This window comes from Micromys minutus (assembly GCF_963924665.1).
Source record: "Micromys minutus genome assembly, chromosome: 2".
NCBI lineage: Eukaryota > Metazoa > Chordata > Mammalia > Rodentia > Muridae > Micromys > Micromys minutus.
Window position 1 is genome coordinate 58,009,012 of NC_137971.1, and position 21,207 is coordinate 58,030,218.

At 45.6% G+C, this 21,207-nt stretch overlaps 1 protein-coding gene across 2 annotated transcripts in view; it reads right to left on the reverse strand.

Moving 5' to 3' along the window:
* AP2A2 (adaptor related protein complex 2 subunit alpha 2) overlaps window positions 1-14,577 on the reverse strand; it is a 66,780-nt gene extending 52,203 nt beyond the window's left edge. For both annotated transcript variants that reach the window (XM_080912747.1, XM_080912746.1), the window contains exon 1: window positions 14,401-14,577. In XM_080912747.1, coding sequence (XP_080768873.1) covers window positions 14,401-14,467 — 67 coding nt within the window. In that variant the 5' untranslated portion in view covers window positions 14,468-14,577. The remainder of the gene's footprint in view (window positions 1-14,400) is intronic.
* Between the last annotated feature and the right edge of the window lie 6,630 nt (window positions 14,578-21,207).

The window sequence follows — 21,207 nt, forward strand, 5'->3', positions numbered from 1 at the left end:
ATAAGTTATGAGAATTCCCCCAGATCCCTTTCAGACCCCAGAACCACCTTCACTCAGGTTGCTGTGAGCCACAGTGACTGGGGTTCTCATTTCACTTTCAGTGTATGTATGTCACATGTTTATGTGGATGTGCCTGCCCATGTGTGCACGTAGAAGCTAGAGATTGTCCTCTGGTGACAATCCTCAGGCACCATCCCCCTTGTCCTCACACACACAAGGTTTTTCTGTGTAGCCTAAGGTGTCCTAGAACTCTGCAGTGGTTTGAATAGGTATCGCTCCCCCCATAGACTGTGTTTGAATACTTCACCCCTAGTAATTGGCACTATTAGGTGTAGCATTTCAGAGTAGGTGTGGCCTTGCTGAAGGAAGAATGTCACTGTGGGGATGAGCTTTGAGGTCTCCAGCTAAGCTCAGTGTGGCACATTGTTTCCTTCTGTTTCCTGTGGATTAGGATATAGAACTCTCAGCTCCTCTTCAGTACCACATCTGTTTGTAATCTGCCATGTTTCCTGCTATGATGGCAACAGACTAATCCTCTGGAGCTGTAAGCCAGCCCCAGTTAAATGTTTTCCTTTATAAGAGTTGCCATGGTCATGGTGTCTCTTCATAGCAATAAAACCCTAAGACAGAAGTTGGTACCAGGAACTGGGTATTGCTGTGATAGGCCTCACCATGCTTTGTTTGGAGAAATGTGGACTTGGGGACTTGGGGTTAGGAAAGCAGTGGAATGCTTTAACTGGGGCTTAATGGGCCATCCTAGTAGAAGCACCAGTAGACAGTGGTGCTGAGGGTGAGGTGAACCACAGGAGCCTGGCTCAAGATAAGAATGTCAGTGTGCCACCTAGAAATAGTTCTTGGGATGTCTTGGTTGAAGAACGTGGCTGCTGTTTAGTTTGTGAGAAGAGTCTGCCTGAGGCGAAAGTGAAGAAATCTAGACTAACTGCATTAGCAAAAGAAGTTGCAAAACAGTCTAGTATTGACTATGCTGTGTAGTTACTACTGTTCACTTTTATGAAGAGCATTTTGATGAAAAGGGACAGGATGTAAAAAGAAAAATTCAAAATATACAAATTAATGAGCAAGAGGGCACCAAAAAAGTGGGATGGAGCTAAGCTCTGTGTTCATGTGACAAATGTGATGAAATGGAATAAAGGGAGCGAGTGGCCTCAGGAGAAGACTCCGCCCAGCTCAGCTTCCATCTTGTCCAGGTCCAGGCATAATAGTACTCGCCTCTAATTTCAGAACTCAGGAGACATGCAGATCGCTGAGTTCAAGGTCAGCTTAGTATATATGGCAAATTCCAGAACAGCCAAGCTTAGGCCATGAAGGAAATCACTGAAAACAGAAACTTGGTGAAGATGTAATTGAAAGAGACAGCCATGTTCCAGCCCTGAACTTGGAAGCTTCAGTCATGTAATTCTGGCTTTAGAGTCAACAAGGATGGAAGAAAGGGGCTATGAAATCTCCCTCCAAATTAGGGAAAGCCACGGAGGCCAGATGTATAGCAGGGGTGTTCCTACATGAAGGCCCAGAAAAGCTGTTGCGTAAAGCTGTGAAGGTGAAGCCTGTATTACCTTGAAAACCCCAAGAGGTTAGAGATGCCAGAGCCCTGGGATACCTGCTGAAAAAAGCTACTAACAGGGAATTGAACCAACCCAAGAAAAGAAGTGGTTGTAGTCAAAGCTGAAATGAGTTGCAGATCTGAAGAGCATTTTGACATCAGACATGGAGGTACAGAGTTTGGAGTTTGTCTAGATGGTTTTCGGTCTTGCTTTGGTCCAGTATTTCCTCACTGTGCTCCCTTCCCTATATTTTAGAACAGTAATGTATATATTATGCCACCATTATATGTTAGAAGTATGTGATTTTTAATTTTATAGGGGATTACAATTAAAGAGACTGCATGAATCTCAGGAGACTTTAAATTTTGAACTTTTAAAAATTGTTGAGGGCTGGAGAGATGGCTCAGCAGTTAAGAGCACTGACTGCTCTTGCACAGGTCGAGTTCCCAGCAACCACATAATAGCTCACAACCATCTGTAATGAGATGTGTCTGAGAGGAACACTTAGAAAGGAAAACACTTACTTGGGGCTGGCTTACAGTTTTAGAAATTTAGTTCATTATTGTCATGGGAGGAAACGGGACAGTTTACAGGCAGACATGACACTGGAGAAAGAAGGAGCTGAGAGTTCTATATCTTGATCCACAGGAGACTGTGTACCACACTGCTCGAGCACAAGAGACCTCAAATCCTGCCTTCAAATGACACACTTCCTCTAAAAGGCCACATTTTTTGATACTGCCACTCCCTATGGGTGAAGCATTCAAACACATGTGCCTTGGGGGCCATACCTATTCAAACCACCACATTCCTCTCCCTGACCCTAATAGGCTGTAACCATAACATAATGCAAAATGTGTTTTGTCCAGTTTCAAAGTCCTCATAGTCTATCACAATCTCAACAATTTTAAAAAATATTTTAAAGAATTATTTATTTTATGTATGTGAGTACACTGTTGCTGTCTTCAGACACACAGAAGAGGGCACCAGATCCCATTACAGATGGTTGTGAGCCACCATGTGGTTGCTGGCAACCGAACTCAGGACCTCTGAAAGAGCAGTCAGTGCCCTTAACTGCTGAGCCATCTCTTCAGACCCCAGGTGCTGGGATTAAAGGTACGGGCCAAAACCTCCCAGCTTGATTTTTGTTTGTTTGTTTGTTTTGCCACTGAACCTCGAATTTTACCAAGTAGACTAAGCTGTCTAGCCAGCAAGCCCCAGTGGGTTTCCTCCTTCCCACTGTTGGCACTACAGTCAGGCATGGTGATACAATCTTCACATAGTTCTTTAATCCCAGAACTCAGAAAGCAGAGGTAGACAAATTTCTGTAAATTTGAGGATAACCTGGTATACATACAGAGTCCTTGCCTGCCCCTATTCCAAAAGGATATCACATAAATGGTTTTTTGTTTGTTTGTTTGGTTGGTTGGTTGGTTGGTTGGTTTTTGTTTGCTTGTTTGGCTGATTGGAAGGAAGGGGTAGTTTTGAGAGACAGCCTCCTGTCTTTATGTAGCACTGACTGGCCTGACATAGACTAGGCTGGCCTTAAACTCAAAGATTTGCCTACCTCTCTTCTCCAGTAGTGGGATCAATGGCCTATGCCACCACTCCTGGCTTTACAAAGTTTTTTACATGGGTGCTAGGAGTTGAACTAAGGGTTATGTGGCAAGCACTCTACTAAGTGAGCTATCTTCTAAGCCCCAATGATGCTTGGGTGTGCTACGGCTGTAAGTGGACCTGTCCTGAAGTGACAGGAAGCCAACACACCCAACACCTCTGCAGTCACCACCCATCCTCATTGTTCCTTAGATCAAAACTCTTACAAGGGTGAAGCTAACTATTGTTGTCCCGTGAGCCACCCACCAGACTTCCTCCCGGGTCTAAGATCTCCACCTCCACACACCTAGGACTTCTCAAAAGAAGGGTGTACACTGTCTGTAGCATGTGAATCGAGGCCCCAGCACCATGGGACAGCAGCAGTAGCCATAGCAGCTGCCTTACTTGCTCAGCCAGAGGAGGAGGAAGCAGCAGCAGTGTTGCTATCACCACCACAGTAACACAAATCAGATATGATAGCATCTGGAACCCCAGAACTTGGGAGGCTTGAGACAGGAGGATCAAGGATCAAGGCCAATCTAGACTATATAAAATCTTGTTTTGGAAGAAAAAAAATCACCTGGAACTTACTATAGTGTAATGCAGAGCATTTGCCTAGGGATTCCACAGCTCCAGCTTCCACCCAAGCAAAGCTAAAACAGTAAAAACAAAAGTATAGCAAAATAACAAGAAAGAAACACACGGATGTGCAATGTCTCACCTCAAACCACTATCCTCCTGCCTCTGCCTCCAGAGTGTTGTGATTCTACAAGTACATCTCCATATTCTTCTTGTTTTCTTACTTAAAAAATAATAAACCTATTAAATTAGATGTGCAGTAAATCAGAGTATCAAGGAAACAGCACTCAGAACTGAATCCACACTTCCCACCACAAGGAGAGCAATGACAAGAATGTCAGCTTCAAAAGCTGGGCATGGGGGTGCACACCTTCGATCCCAGAGAATCCCAGGCCAGCCTGGTCTCCAAGACTTCCAGAGTTACCTACTAAGACCCCATCTCAAACCAAAAAAGGGGGTGGATGGAAGGAAAGGACTTGGTGGGGGAGAGGTGGGGATGGGATCAGGAGGGATGAGATAGAGGGAGGATAAAGGGGAAAGTACTAGGAGAGAAAACTGGAATGGGGGATGAGCTATAAACCCTGAACAATAGGAACTCCCAGGAATCTATGAGGCTGACCCTACCAAGACTCCTAGCAATGGGGGATATGGAGCCTGAACCACCATCTCCTGTAATCAGGCAAGAATTCCAGTGGAGGGATTGGGACACCAACCCAGACAAAAAACCATAGATCCACAATTTGTCCTGCCTACAAGATATGCAAGGGTTAAAAAAAAATGGAGTAGAATGAGAGAAGGGTGAACCAAGGACTGGCTCAGTTTGAAATCCATGCCATGTGGGAGTCTACCCCTGACACTATTGACAACACTCTGATCTAATACAGACAGGAGCCTAGCATAACTGTCTTCTGAGAGACTTCACACAACAACTAATGGAAACCGATGCAGGGACCACAGCCAAACACTAAGTAGAGCTTGGAGAATCCAGTCAAAAAGAGGAGGAAGGATTGAAGGAGCCACAGGGGTCAAGGACACCACAAGAAAACTATAGAATCAACCCATAGAGCCAACCAGAGAACATGAATAGTGGACCTCGGCCCTCTGCACATAAGTAACAGTCGTGCAGCTGAGTCTTCATGTGGGACTCCTAACTCAGGAGCAGGGGCTGTCTCTGACTACACTGCCGGCCTTTGGATCTCTTTCACCTCAATAGAAGATGCGACTAATCTTACTGCAACTTAATATGCTAAGGCTGGTAGATACCCATGGGAGGCCTCTCTTTTCTGAGGAGAAGGGGAGGAGAGCTGGATGGGAAGGGATGGGGGAGGAGGACCTGGGAGGAGAAGAGAGAGGGGGAAGCCTGGATCAGGACATAAAGTAAATAAATAACCAACTTAAAAAAAAATGCATGCCAGCTTCAGAAGCTGAGTCAGCCTCAGGGGTAGAAGGATCTGGTGCTCCCTGAAGGGATACTTGGCCTGCAGCTCCCTCCAGCTGCACTCTCACCTCCTAGGAGAGAGGGACTTGCTACTCTGTGCAGGGACAATTCAGGGTACAGTTAAATATGGCACCAAAAGCTTAACATGGAGAACTGACTGAATACAGTCAACAGGGTAAGGTACACCTGTCTTCCCAGCTACTTCTAAGGCTAACGCAGGAAAATGACTGAACCTAGGAAATGGGAATGGAACCATCACCATGGGTGTGTGTGTGCATTAATAGTGGTAAGGAATCTACCAGAGAGAACTTACCAATAAACTTTGAACTGGTCAAAGACTTTCAAATGCCTATAGGCACAAAGCTCTGATTTGCTGGTACTGTGACCAGCAAAAACCACCTACACCAAAAATAAACATAAAAAAGCTATTGAACTAGTTTTTGTTATTGTTTTGGGGGGAGTTGGTGTTTTTGTTATGGCTTGGTTTGGTTTTTTTTTTTTTTTTTTTTTTTTTTTTTAAAAGAAGGTTCTCAAGTAATCTAAGGCTAGCTTCAAACTTGCTATGTAGCCAAGGTTAGCCTGATCCTCCTGCCTCTGCTTCCCAAGTGCTGGGATTACAGGCATGCACCACAGTGCTGAGCTTCAGACAGGTATTTGTTTACTTGCTTGCTTTTTGTTGCTTTTTGGTTTGTGTTTTAGAGACAGAGTGTCTCTATTATTATGTAGCCTTGGCTGTTCTAGAACTGTGTAGCCCAGGCTGGCCTCAAATTCACGGAGATCCACCTGCCTCTGCCTCCCAAATCCTGGGATTAAAGACCACCATACCCAGTCACAGAACTATATTTTTAACTATAAAACATGCAAACCAGTATCAAAAAATACTCATATTTTCACCATTTTAAAAGATTTTCACTACATAGAGAAACCCTGTCTTAAAAAACAACAAAAACAAAAACAAAACACCTACAAGTAGAACACAGGCTGGTGGCTATCCACCAGCACAGACCAGCTCTATACCCTGTGCTCCTCCCACAGAAGCCCTTCTGGCCTAACCAGCCCTTATTCCCACCTCCAAACCCCCTAGCCCTTTCTCTCTGAATCCTGAAGAGAAAGGGGTGAGGTTATCTAAGGAATTCATGTCTGCAGGGTCCACAGTGTGGCCAGGAGTAACACCCTTCTCCACCCAGTTCCCTGGAGGGTTACAGCAACTTTGACCTCAGGCCCCAGGCTCTCTGGTCTAAGTTCTGTGTACAAGGAACTATTCTAAGTGAAACTGTTGTCTACTCACAAGCTACCTATCTTATGCATCTTGGCCAAGCCTAACAATGCCACATCCACACAGTGCCAGGGCGAATTATGAAACACTGCCATGGTCCTCAGCACAGGGACACCCAGTTAATCCTAGACACTAGAGTAAAACTGCACATGTGGTACTGTTGTTTCAGACATGTCAGCCTTTGTTGGCCTCCACATGGGAGTCAGGAAAGTTTAGAAAGCAAACCCTGATACAGTGTTGTGATCTGAGTAGAAGGCATCATATGATTTATTAAAATCCATTCATTTGGTTTTGTTCTTTGGCTTGTTTTAAAACAGGGTATCCTCCTGTAGCCCAGAAAGACCTGGAACTGATGATCCTCCTGTCTCGGCCTCTGCTGAGACTGTAGGTATACAGAAAACCTACTTTGCTCACTTGTGTTTTAAGTGATTACCCTTCAACCTGCATTTCTTTCTAACTGTGGAGATTTTTATTTGGATTCTTCATACAGAAGCTGAAAGAGGCCATCTGACTTTATAGCTCCTAATTTCCATATCAGGCCTTATATCAGGCTTTATGCCACTCTCCACTGACCAGATGGAGAGGGTGGGAGGGAGACATTCCAGATTGTATTAATCTGCAGGCAAGTAGAGACTGTATAACACACTTCCACCTGGAAAGAATGCTTGTTAGGCAAGGCCACACCCAAGCACACAGTCCTCCAAAGTTACCTTGGAATTGCTGATGTATAATGCCCAATACCTTCTGTACCTGGATTACTTCTCTGTCTCTTGTAGGATCACCCACCTCCAGAGATGTACATCAGGCAGGGTGTCAGTCCCACTCGACCTCCAGAGCTGAGAAATTCATCAGGCAAGAGTCCATCCAGCCCATCCCAATAGCAGTGCCAGTCCACTGTGGGTTTTGTTTTCTGATTCAGTTTTTTTTTTTTCTGTGATGGAATTTCACTGTGAAATCCAAGCTAACACCAAATACACAGCCCCCTGCCTTTGGAATTAAAGGCTTACAATGCCATGCACAGCTTCAGCATAGTGGGCTTTTTATTTTTTCTTTCATGTTAAATTATATTTGTGTGTGTGTGTGTGTGTGTGTGTGTGTGTGTGTGTGTGTGTGTGTGTACGGACATGTGTGCCATGGTACAGTATGGAGGTCGTCAAAGGACAACTTGAGGGAACTGGTTCTTTCCATCATGAGTGTCCCAGAGATCAAACTCTGGTTATCAGTCTTAGCACCAGGTACCTCGGCCCTCTGAACTATCCTGGCAGTCTAGACCCAACCAAGATTTCTGACTAATTTACTACAGACGAACAAAAATACTTTTGCTTTTTGACCCTTACAAATCCTGCCGTTTGAGCTCAGGGAGGACTCGTGCTCAAGCTGCTGCCACAGGTGAGATCCACCAGAGTTCAGCACCTTCTGCTCCAGAGCTGGCACCAAGGATTTCAGCTCTTCTCATGTAAACTGTCTTCAAAATACCTTTTCAGGAATAGGAAAGTAGTTCAGTGCTTAAAAACACTTGTTTATCTTTGCAAAGGCTCAGGGTTCAACTCCCAGCACCCAAATAGCACTCACAGCCACCCAGAACCCCAGCTCCAGGGAATCCAACACCTTCTGACCTTAGGCACCAGGCATGTATTCAGAGTACAGACATACAGGCAAACAAAACACTCATATACATAAAATTAAAACACTTTAAAATAACCATTTCTACAACAGATGCTCATCTGCCCTTCTAGTCTGACTCATCTTTTTTTTTTTTTTTTAGAGTTAAGGAAATACCATTTGATCCCACAGAGACAGCCTTTCTAAGAACCCTGCCTCAAGCAGTTACCAAAGCAGAGAGAATCATTCTAAGAGGAAGAGGGGTACCTGCAATCCTAGCACTCCAAAGGCTAACCTGGACTACACATGAATTCAAGGCAAGCCTGGGATACACAGTAAAACAGTCTCAACTGTGGGGTGGGGTGGGAGGTTGAAAATACTGCTAGGTACTGACATGGGAAGCTGCTACCAATGGAGTCAACTTGTCACAAAACAGTGTAAGCCCCTTCCTGAAGGTGGGAAAGTACCATGGAGCTCATGTGGGCATCTCCTGGAAGTCCCAACCAACAGAGCAACACAGGACAGCCTAGGAGCTGTGCTGGCAGAGAAGACTTCCTTCCTCATCCCTTACCATACTGTTTTCAATGGGTTTCTAAGGAATATGAATTATGCAGAAGATTGCAAAAGAAAATGTGCAAGACAAGCATTCTTCTAAGAAAGTCAGCACTTCTCAATGGGACAGTCGGGAAAGAAGACAGTGAGTACACTTTATGAGCTTTTAACTTTGAAGGTTCTTTTTAAAATTCAACAGAAACTTAGACCTGATGGCATATGACTATAATCTCAGCACCTCAGAGAAAGCCAGGCTACCTAGGAAGACCTTAATCGATTAATAAGTATGTTCACATTGTACTTAGAGGGTAAGGTAACAAGCAGAAAGAACTACAGAGGAAGTTCTAGGTCAGTCTGGACTACAGTATGAGACCCCATCTTGCATAAGTAAAAAAATTTTTTATTAAAACAAGGGGTGGTTAGGCATGGTAGCACATGCCTTTAATCCCAACATTAAGGAGACAGACATAGGTAGATCTTGTGAGTTCAAGGCCAGCCTGGTCTACAAAGTGACCTGAGCCCCAGTAAAGCCCAGGACAACCAGGGGTGTTACAGAGAACCCTATCTCAAAAACATATAAATTAAGTAAGTCAAACGAAGAAAATGAAAATAAAAAACAGGGAAACCCTGTGTCAAATAAATAAATAAATACATAAATAAATAAATAAATCTTTAAATAAATAAAAACATTCAACAACAGACCAGGTCTAATGTATCTTTACCATTACTGAGGAAAATGAAGTACCAACTTCATGTTTAATGTTTATGCGGAAGCTTAAACAGAATTCAAATTGTTATGTTTGTTCCATTTCTCAGTGTCCAACTTATGGCTAATAACTGAGATCCAATGAACAAATAAATTGTCTGAGAACTTAGTGATGCCGTGAGCACAGCAAGCTACACTCTTCTCTGAGGACGTGGAAGGTATCACTTGGCCACCCCCTAGAATCCTTTACCTGAGCTCCTATGATGATTAAGTAGAAGGCACCTGAGCATGATAAAAGTGCCTACACTGTCTCCAAACCCCAGCTCCACACACAGGAATAAATGGCAATTTGGGCAATTTCCTGCCCGTGGCAATATGACTAGTGTTACGAGGAGCTTCTCTGTCTTTCTGCTGCAGTCCTGCCTGTTCTACAGTCAGTTCTCAGAGTACGCCATGTTCAGTCCACACTGTCTAGAAAGATGCTCTGCAACTTGTGATGAAGGTGGGCCCAGTAAACCTACAGCAAGGTGAAAATACTTAGCAGAAGAGGCACTGAATACACTTAACCCAGAGCCTCATGCTCAGGCACACACTGCAAAATCACACCTGTCTATTATGGTGGCCAGGGACTGAAGGGAAGCTGCACTGGCTACCACTGCTCAGGATTGTGAAAGGATCATACCATAAGTAGCCCAGTAAAAGATCAAAAATCAAAGCCAGATTTTCATGGAATGAGCATTGCTTTTATGCATATTAGTAAGATCAAAAGCCCTGTCAGTGCAAACCATCTTAGTTGGGATCACTGGTATTCCCAATCATATTGAATTGTTGATAAGTCAACAGCAGCGCACAAAGACAAGTGCCACTTGTCTGGGGGAATGTGGCTCCATAACAGTGCTCATCCTCAGTACTGCAAAAACAAATGAGGAAGACATGCTAAATAAGCTCTATATGGTTCTCCCCCATGGACCATCACTTGTGAAAAAGACAACAAAAATTCCAAACTCCCACTGTCAGAAGGGTTTTGGTTTCCTTGGAACACTATCAACACAACTATATGGATGTCAAGGACCACACTGAGTGAAAAAGCCAATCTCCAAAGGTCACGCGCTGTACAATTCCATTTATGTGACATTCTTGAGATCACAAAATTACAGAGCTGGTGAGCAGATTAGCGGTTGCCATGGTGGGAGGCAGTGGGTGTGGCTATGAGAGCTAATGCTAGGGAGCTTCATGGAACAGAGCAGAACAGTCTCTCACAGAGGTGCAAGCAACTCGAAGCTATGCAAACTAAAACCACACAACATATCCCTCTCTCTCCCTCTCTCATACACACACACACACACACACACACACACACACACACACACACAGTTAAATATACATGATTACAAGTAAAACTACTGACATCTAGGGACTGAAATAGTCAAGGCCCTGGGTTCAATCCCCAGCACTAAATAAATAAATAAACAAACAAAATAATGGGATCTAAACCTAGTGGTTTGTACTGTCAGTTTTCCAGTGTTGAAAATACCGTAGTTACAAAAGATGTCCACATCAGGAAAGGTAGAATGAAGGATGCCAAGGGCCTTCCTGTCAATTTGTTTATAACTTCCTATGAATCTATAATTATTTCAAAATAAGAAATTATTTTTAAGGGGGGTGGGAGGAGGGAAAAGATAACATTTGAAATGCAAATACAGAGAGTATCTAATAAAAAAATAAAGTATTTTAAAACTTGAACTAAAAACAAAAACAGATCTTTTTCTTTTTTTAACAGTGGGGTACACATGCCACAGCAAGCATGCGCAGTGTACATGTAGAGGTTAAAGAACAATTTGGTGAGTCAGTTCTCTCCTTCCACCATGTGGCTTCCAGGCATAGCTCAGGTCACCAGGCTTGGCAGCTAGTGCCCTTACTCACCAGCGAGGCTATCTTATCAGCCCAAATCAGCAGTTAAGAACACTGGCTGCTCCAACAGAGGACATAGGTTCAATTCTTAGCACCCATATGGGTACTAACAACTGTCTATAACTCCCATTCTAGGGATCTGATGTCTTCTTCTGACCTCCACAGGCACCAGGCACACATAGCATGCAGACAGACATGCAGGTAAAAAATGCATACACTATTATGTATGTACATATGTTATAGTGTGTGTATGTGTATGTGTGCCTGTGCTGTTATTAAAAGAAGAAAAAAGAAACAAGATGAGATGGCCCAGCAGTTAAGAACACTTGCTGCTCATGCAAAAGACATAAGTTCTGTTCCCAGCACCCACCAAACACACTGGGGAGATCACAACAACCTGTCAGTTCTGTTCTAGGAAATTCAACACCTTCCTCTGGCTTCTCGCAACACCTGCATGCACATATGATACACAAACAAGCAGACACACATACACATAAATAAAAATAAATAAAGGCAAGAGAAACAGAAGAATTTACAAGGTTCTGAATACTGAAATCATATTACTAAATTCACAGGCTCTGGGTGAAGCAGACCAGGAATGAACCACTAACCACATTAGTTTTATAAGACTGAATTTGTCTGTTACCTGAGCTGCAAGGCTACAGGCCTCAGTGACATGGGAGCAGGTTGGTAGAGAGTAAACTAGTAACCCAAGTACAAACAAGATGCAGAATCTCCCAGCTCACACATCCCTTTGTCCCCCTCTATCTTCCTTCTCAGCCATCATTCAACATAGGCCTTCAGAGAGATACCAGATAAAAAATGCTGCTGAAACAGACATAAAACAAGACTTTGAAGACACATCAGCGTATACCCAACCCCTTTAGAACCAAGGCTCACTGACTGGCGGCTTCTAGCTATAGGGTTGATGGCAGAGCCAGGATCCAGCACTGTACCCTGGGGGCTGACCTAAGGACTCCCTCTCCACAGAGCCACCAAAATAGTGAACACAAACTCAGGAAAAGGGAGAGCAGTGACACTCCCCACCCCCCCCCCCATGGCCTGGGGATCATGTTCACACCAGCTCTGGTCTCCCGCTCAAGTGAGAATGTCTGTGTCTTTCTTGGAGCTGACTCACTCACAGAGCACATATTGTACGCCAGACACTGAGGGGCACTGAGGGGGGGAGTGAAGAGCAAGACACAGAGGGTCCTTGCTTTGGTGCTTCCTGTATAGCAGGACATAAGAGTCCCCTGGAAGAGACAATATCACAACAGAGGACACCACTCCACAGAAGAGAGCCACAGTGTCACTGGAGACCTGACAGCAGAGAAGAAAGGTATTCTGAAAGAATGACTAGGTTACACAGAAACCTGCTCCCAGAGAGGCCCAGGTACCAGGGCCCCTGCCTTCCAATGAGTCCTCTAGGGATGGTCTTGTACATTTCATACACCTCTGAGGAACTATGTACCACTATTACAAAACATCCCCCAAGACACAGACTTGTCCCCCATGACAAATATCAATCATCTCCAAAGATTAGCTTGCCAAAGACACCAAGATAAGAATGGCTTCTCTACCAATTTACCAAGTTCTTACCATGTACCACCTCTGATCAAACACAGGATATGTCTAACAAGTGGTAACCTGTTGGGTGAGAAACTGGCTTTCACTCAATGTCTTGCACGATGTAACCCTCTTTAGAAAACAGAAGTTTGGAGCTGGGGAAATGGTTGGGGGGGGGGATACTTACCCCCACACCTGAAGGCCCACAGGAAAGGGAAAATGGACTTCTGAGAGAGATGTCCTCTGACCAGACACAGGCACCATGGCTTGTGTGTGAATACACATACACACACAACACACACACTTACACATTATTTTTTTACAAAAATTTTAAGAAAAGAACAAAATGCATTCTGACTACTGCCTAAAATTTTGGTAAGCCCTGATCCAAGGATGCCTGTATCTTTGCAGAGCAGGGAGGAACAGAAGTCTCTCCCAGAGTCCTACAGACCCAGGCAAGCTGGGGTCCTGCAATCTTAGGGAATGCAGTATAAAATGAAGTGTTAGTGTGAACACACTGGGCAAAATTCCTCAGGACGCATATTAATCTCTAAACTAACAAAAATTATGGAGTCAGCTATTTGCTGAATAACAAGTAAAAAAAAAACAAAATGACAGGAAAATGCCTTTTCTTCTCTTCAGTAAGGGGGTGTCTGATAACCCTCAGAAGTTTCTGTAAGCCAAAGTCCTGGGCACCCGCCCTGCCTGACCTTTAACCTTCCGACCCATTTCACTTTGAGCAGATTTTTTTTTCCACCCAGGGGACATTGGCTACAGAACTGCTCAGCAGAGAAGGAGGCGCAGCTTCCACATCCACACCCGGCTGCTCCTGGTTCCCTGGGGGAATGAGTCACTTTAATCGCAGTGGGTGAGATCTAATCATCGCCCAACATGCCGACTGAACCAGGTCCGAGAGCCTTATAGTGTCCCTATCCCCGCCCAAAGAGAAAATCCACGCTGTTTTGGGAAAGGCTGGGTTAAAGGCTCCATTACTAGAAAGACCAAGATGACATCATGCTGGGGAGGGGCGTCTTGGGCCGGAAACCCCTCGACTGCCACAAACCCCACAGACTCCCCACCCGCCCCGCACTCCCATCGCTACACCTAGATCTCAAGACACCTAAGCCACGCACCTCATTCTGAACACCCACAGGCAATCTCCAGCTGTCTAGACCCATACGTGCAACTACTCCACCAGGGGTCCGCACCCCAGATCTCTGAGGAACATCTCTGCTCCTACCCCAAACCCACTGCCAGATTTGCACCTCCAGGACCCTGCCCCACACACCGGCACGAATCTTCACTTCTCACCCCATCGTCGGGATAGGACATGGGACACCACTACCACCACCCCAGTCTGGGCCCCCCGCAGCGGGCAACCAACTCCCGCCATCTGTGCACCCAGGACCCGCGCTCTGCACCCTAAGCGCCCGCGCGGGACCCCCGCCCCAACGCGCGATCTGCACCCCGCAGCCCTCCTTCCCAGGCCTGTGCCGACCCGCGCACCGGCCCACACCCCCGCTCCGTTCCGGCCGAACCCCCAGGCCCCCGGCCGCACCTGCGGACCCCCGGCCGCGCCCCCGCTCAGGCCCGCCCGGCGCCTAGCACTCACAGTTACGGATGTCTGAGATGAAGACCGCTAGGCCTCGCATCCCATCCCCCTTGGATACGGCCGGCATCTTTGCGCCCCGGGAGCGGCCTCGGCTGCGGGCTGGAACAGCACGGGCGCGGCCGTCACGCCGAGTAGCCCTGGAGCGCGGAGCCGCCTAGCCACAGCCGCCTCGGGCCCCCGAGCGCCGCTCGCTGGGCCGCGCGCGCGAGCACGCACGACGCACGCGCTAGCGCGCACGCTGAGCCTCGCGCCCGGCGACGGGCGGTGCGAGAGAGCGTGCGCATTCTCGCGGTGCTGCGGGGGGGGGGGGGGGGGAGGATGGCGGGGAAGGGCGGGGGCGTGGCGCGAGATACAGCAGCTTGGAGAACCCGTACTGTGCGGAGCGCACAGGCGTTCAGACTCCTGTCATCTTCACCTGGTGAAGGATTCTTCTAATGTATACCAGAGTAGCCCTGATCTCGCCTTCACGGGTGAACCGGGTTTTACCTAGACAGGGACACTAACACCAGTGCCGGATCAGCCTAGCGTTACACGGGGGAGGAGGGCGAGCGGGGAGGTGGGGGGAGCGGGACCGCATTAGCACCTGCAGCGGTCAACCTTTGCCTCTGTAAACCAGTCCCAGTGCCCTGGCAGTACGACTGACCTCCTTCCCCAGGCCACCGGCATGTAAGAGGTGTTTACAAGCCTCTAAGCTGGGACAAAAGGAAGCGACTCCAGGCCCCTACTTCCCTTACAAATGGAGAATCTGAGGCTCGAAGATAGACTGACCCCACTCTGGTTGAGGTGACTATTGTCTGGAGTACAACCTCTCAGCATCCATCTAGGCCCCTTTACTTCTTGCTTCTGCTCCCCCGTTCCCCTCTAGCGAGGTGGGCCCATTGGATCCTTCCTATGGACCCATTTTGCAGAGAAGCAGGGTGGGCCTAACACTCCAGGAAATGGAGATATATCATGGTGGCCCTTCCCCAGCTCTCTTCTGTGAAGCAGAAGCTTCCTACCTAAGGTGGTTATCATGATCCAAACCGAGCAGAACTCTGCCCTGTCTAGTGCTCTTTTACACAGTTGTGATGGAGCCCTAGCCAAGAGAAGGAAGAGACAGGAATCCAGCAGCCCACCAAGGTCCCAGGACTAATGGAAGAAACTGAGAATATAACAAGCCAAATCTCTGGCAAGGCTGCTGAATTTACCTGACTTTTTAAGAGGCAAAAGAGCCAGCACCAGAAAAATAAACTTTCTCCAGCTTGTCTGCCCCATCAAAAAGACGCTTCTGTGCCATATTAGGAGTGCTGCTGGGGGCAGTCGGAACCCCCAATGCCTGTGCCCAGATCGGAATAAGGCTGAAGGAGATTCTTAGACTCCTCCATTGTACTCACTCACAGATTCACCACAGCCATCCTATAATTAGTCTTTTAAATAATTTTATTATAAATTATTGAGAGGGGTGTGCAATGTAGAACTGAAAGGACACCTATGAGAGTCCATTTTTCCCCTCCTGTCTTGTGAGTTTCTGGAAGCACCTTTACTTGCTGAGATATCTCAAAAAAAAAAAAAAAAATGGTTAATCTTAGTTGTCAGATTTGGTGGGATTTACACTCACCATGAAAACAAACATCTGAGCATGCCTGTCAGGAAGTTGCTAGATTAGTTGGATTGAGATAGGAAGGCCCACCGTAAATATAGGCAGTACGGGTCCCGAGCTGAATAAAAAGGAACGGAACTGAGCAACAGCATTCATCTGTTTCCTGGCTGTGGTGACAATGTGACCAGCTGCCTGAGCTCTTGCAGTCATGACTTCCCATTCTGATAGGCTATATCCTCCAACTGTGAGCTTCAACAAAACCTTTCCTTAGCTTGCTTTTGTCACGGGGTGGGGGGGGGTAACTAATATAGTGTCACAAAAGTGTGCCACATCAGGCCTGACAAGTGGACGCAAGAAAGACTCCATCTATGGCCAGTGCCTTTGCCCTCTCAGATACATAAGCCCCCAGATCAATTTCCCCACCCAAGCCTTGAACCTGAGCACATGGTTCTTCCAAACCACTCACTGAAGGGGAGGCTGCCATTGGTAATGTGTCATCCTTGGGAACAATTTAAGTTGTCTGAACAGAGACTTGTCACAGCATTTTCCCCAAGGACAGATGGTACTGAGAGCCCTGCCTTCCTCCATAAGCACTAGGTTATGGAGGCTGCAAGCTCCAGCTGCAGTTTTACAGAGAGGACAGCAGAGCATCCCAGACAGACAACCCTGCCCTGTCTCATTTTCTACACTCTCCTAGCTTGGCTCTTGCGTACCTCCTGTCACTTTTAGAAATGGCCCAGTTTCCTTCCTGAAGTTTCTTCAGTAGGTTACAGATAATGAACCTTATACTGAATACTGGGGTTCTCTGCCCAGGTTTGGCTAGGTCCTGAGCATATTGACGGACAGGGATGTAGAAGTCTTCAGACCCTGTGGCTATCTTTGTGATTGATTAGATGAATACCTGTGGTCATCAGAAGAGACGAGGAGGCATGGAGGCATGCACCTTTAATTCCAGCACTTGGGAGGCAGAGGCAGGTGGATCTCTGTGACTTTGAGGCCAGCCTTGTCTGCAGAGCTAGTTCTAGGACAGTCAGGGCTACACAAAGAAATTTTGTCTTAAAAAAAGAAGAGGAGGAGGAGGAAGAAGAAGGAGAAAGAAAAAGGAGGAGGAGAAGGAGGAAGGGACAAGTGCTCAGGAAGGCCAGATCCTGAAAGGAGAGTGACCTCTGCCCCAAATAACGAGTAGATATGGAGGGATGCAAAAACTATAAAGGGGTTATGATCGTAGCTCACTGATAAAACATTTTTCTTGGATATATAAGACCACCTGTATGATCCCCAGGACCACAGAAAAATAAAATAAATTTCACTGAGCATGGTAATTCAAACTTTGTAATCCCAGCTATTTTGAATGCTAAGGAAAAAAAGATTGCAGGTATAAGACCAGACAGGCAAGTTAATGAGACTCTGTCTCAAAATTAATTTTAGTTTAGACAGGGTCTCATGTGGCTCAGGCTGACCTCAAACTAGCTGATACTGGCCTTTAAAATGATCTTTTAAAAAGCTGCTGGTGTTGTAGTTTAGTGGCAAAGTGCTTACTCAATGTAGAGATCAGGCTGTGCCCTGCTCTGAGATACTACATGTTATGTGGAGCCATGGCTTTTAGGCTGCACCTTGCCTTGGGTGACTCTATTTTACAAGCAGCATTTGGTTCATATTGCACTCTTCTGAGTGCAGCTATAGAGGCAGGAGGACTGTATCTCATTCATACCCATAGGCACCACCACCTGCTCAGCACCACCCTTGAGGCACAGACTGATAAATGACATTCCTAACAAGTTGCAATGTTACCACCTTTGAGCTTATCAAAGTATATTGGAATACTCAGAAAAGCTCGGCCTTGCCTGGAAGTGTGTGAGTGTGTGCTCAAGCCAGGGGTACACATAGAAATCCTGTCTCAAAAACAGAGAGAGAGAGAGAGAGAGAGAGAGAGAGAGAGAGAGAGAGAGAGAGAGAAGCCAGGTCTTTTTAATGTATTGAGTACACCAGACCAAAAAGGATACATCAGACTCTTAAAAGAGACACATAACACTCCTGTAGCAGCAGTAGTGATAGAGATAGGACTCAGTAAACTGTCATCAGACCATCCCGTGTAATATTGCCTCAAGGGATGGATAGACAAAAACATTCCTTTGTTGTCCCCTGGGGCTTTGGTTTAGCATGATATCTGACAACTTGTCACTGCCTACTCCAGTTTCAGTCTGTCCATCAGTCCATCTGAAATCATCTTTCCACCTGGACCCAGTCCTGCCCTTCACCTTCACGGCCCTGCTCCTGCACGTCACCAGCAGCTCTCCCTTTGGGTTTGTAATATCTTATCTGCCACATGCACATAAGCTCTCGGCCTGTCTTCATTAAGACCTCTGTGAATTCAGAGGCCTCTTTACCACTCTTAGGGTTACTATTGCTGTGATAAAACCCCACAATCAAAAGCAGCAATTTGGGGAAGAAAAGGATCATGGTTTATACATCTGTAGTCACAGTCCACTAAGGCAAGAACCTCAAACTTGGCTTTAGTTTGTTCAGTTCTCTCTTGTTTTATCAAGACAGGGTTTTTTTCTGTGTAGCCCTGGCTATTCTGAATCTCAATCTGGAGACCAGGCTGGTCTTGAACTCACAGATATCCACTTGCCTCTGCCTTCCAACTGCTGGGACTAAAGGCATGTGCCACCAAGACCAGCATCTCTAACTTTTCATTTCAAGAGTTTCACTAAGTTACCCAGACTGGCTTGGAACTCAGAGATCCACCTGCCTCTGCCTCTTGAGTCTGTCTGTCTGTCTGTCTGTCTGTCTGTCTGTCTGTCTGTCTCTCTCTCTCTCTCTCTCTCTCTCTCTCTCTCTCCCTCTCCCTCTCCCTCTCCCTCTCTTCCTCCCATTATTTTTGTTTTGTTTTGTTTTGTTTTTTTGAGACAGGGTTTCTCTACAGAGCCCTGGACTCAGCCTCACAGAGATCTGCCTGCCTCTGCCTTCCAAATGCCAAGTGCTAGAATAAAAGGCAAGCCACACTAAGCTTAAGTCAACCTGCTTTCTTATAGAACCTAGGACCACCAGCCCCGAGGTGTCCCCACCCACAATGTGCTGGGTCTTCTCATATCAATTGCTAAATAAGAAAATGCTCTTACAGGCTTACCTACAGTCCAATCTTACGGAGACATTTTCTCCCTTGAGCATCCCTCCATTCTGATGACTCTGGCTTGTGTTAATTTGGCATAAAATTAGCCAGCACAACCTTTACTGTTATTGTTGTTGTTATCTTAAAGAAAGATTTGATTTTAGTTTACGGGCATAAGTGCTTACCTAGATGAATGTATATACACCATGTATTTCCTGGTGCCTGCAGAGGACAGAAAGGGACATTTCATCTCTTGGATGTGTGTGCTGAGAACTGTAAAAGCAGCCAGTTCTTTTAACCACTGAACCATATCTCCAGCTCATTTATTTCTTTTATGCAATGTATATTGGTTTTTGTTTCTGTCTTCAGGTTTGGTTTTGGTTAGTTTTTGCTTTTGTTTGGGGGGGGGTTGTTTTATTTTGTTTTGTTTTGAGACAGTCTCCTGTAGTTCATACAAGCCTCAGACTCTATAAAACCAAGAATGAACTTCAATTCCTAATTTTCCTACCTTCACTTTCCAAGTGCTACCACACCCAGCTCCCTTTAACTCTTTCTTAGCCATTCTGTAACTAACCTACTTTCTGACATTGTGTAAAGGTAGGTGTCATGAATTGTGTGATCTGTGAGTTAATATTAATAATGCTGAAACAAAGAAACAACACTTTCTTTGGTCAGTTGGTAGAGTATTTGCCTAACCTATACAAAGCATCATATACTGATGCTCAGTAGGACATAAAACTGGACATGATGACAGTGCATGTAAGTCCAACACTGGAAAATGGAGACAGTAGAATTAGAAAGTTCAAAGTCATATTCTGTTCCTCGGCAGGTTGAAGGACAGCTTTGGCTGTGTGATATCCTGTCTCCAAAAATAAAAGATTGGTATAAAAAAACTGTGAAGACTGGAGAGATGGTTTAGTAGTTAAGAGCACTTGTTGCTCTTTCAGAAGACCTGGGTTCAGTTCCCAGCACCCACATGGCGGCTCACAACCATCCATAACTCCAATTTTAGGAGATCTAATCTCTATTCCAAGAGCAGCAGTCACTCATGTTATATACATACATGCATGCCAGCAAAATACTAATACAGATAAATTTTTTTTCAAGTGAAAAAGAAAGAACCTGTGGTTGTCAATTACTGTCAAGAGAATTTGGTCTACTTAGTAAATTACAGGAAGTAAAACTGATATGACTTGTAAATTTGTTGTTAATAAAATCTAACATAGTAGAAAGATACAAACATATCCAGTTTAGGCAGCCCAGCATCCCTATCATTGCTACTGTTGTCAAATACAATTAAGATGCCAGGAATTCCTAGAATTAAGGAAAAGAAAGGAATTGACGGACTTCAGTGCTTGAAACTGCCTGGCCACTCCTTTGACTTTGGAACTATATAATAAGACACAGAAAGTCAGAATCTTCTCAGGAGACAATCCCCTGAGGCTGGCAGAAATGGTGGTAAAGGTAATCTTCCTGCTTTCAAAAGAGCTTAGCCAAGATGATCATGGTCCAAGGAATAGAACAACCTTCTGACCACAGAATCTATGACATCATAAAATGGCACAGAGTCGGGAAGGCACCACCACAGAGGACTCTTAAAGTCCCTGGTTGGTCAAGAAAATTCTAGATTTGGTGAATTTTATGCCTAGTGTAAGCCATTAGCTCCTCCCTGATCCAAAGACAGGTGAGGATCTAGACCCCAGAGCTTCCCAGAGAAGGAGATAGAAAGGTACTGCTGAGAAGAAGCAAAGTCTGCAATGACATCTCTACTCTGTCTTCCCTTCCTGGTGAATTATCAACAAAGCTGAGGAAAGGAACACCTGAAGATCAGAGTTAGTAGACAAAGCATTGGACTATACAATGAAAACTCCCCTTCTGCCTCCTGGCTGAGAAAGGCAGAAATGGCCACCGGGTAGGACAAAGGATAGTTGGTGGAGACCCTGGGAGTGAACACCCCTGGTGTGTGCTGATGCCAGGTCCACCTTCAGAAGTTCTGAGGAATTGGCCTGGTGAACTAAATATGTAGCTGAGGCTAGTCTTGAACTCTTGCTACCTCTGCCTCCATTTCCAAAGTACTAGGATTGTAGTTATAGGAAGGCATTTCTGTTTTTAGTGA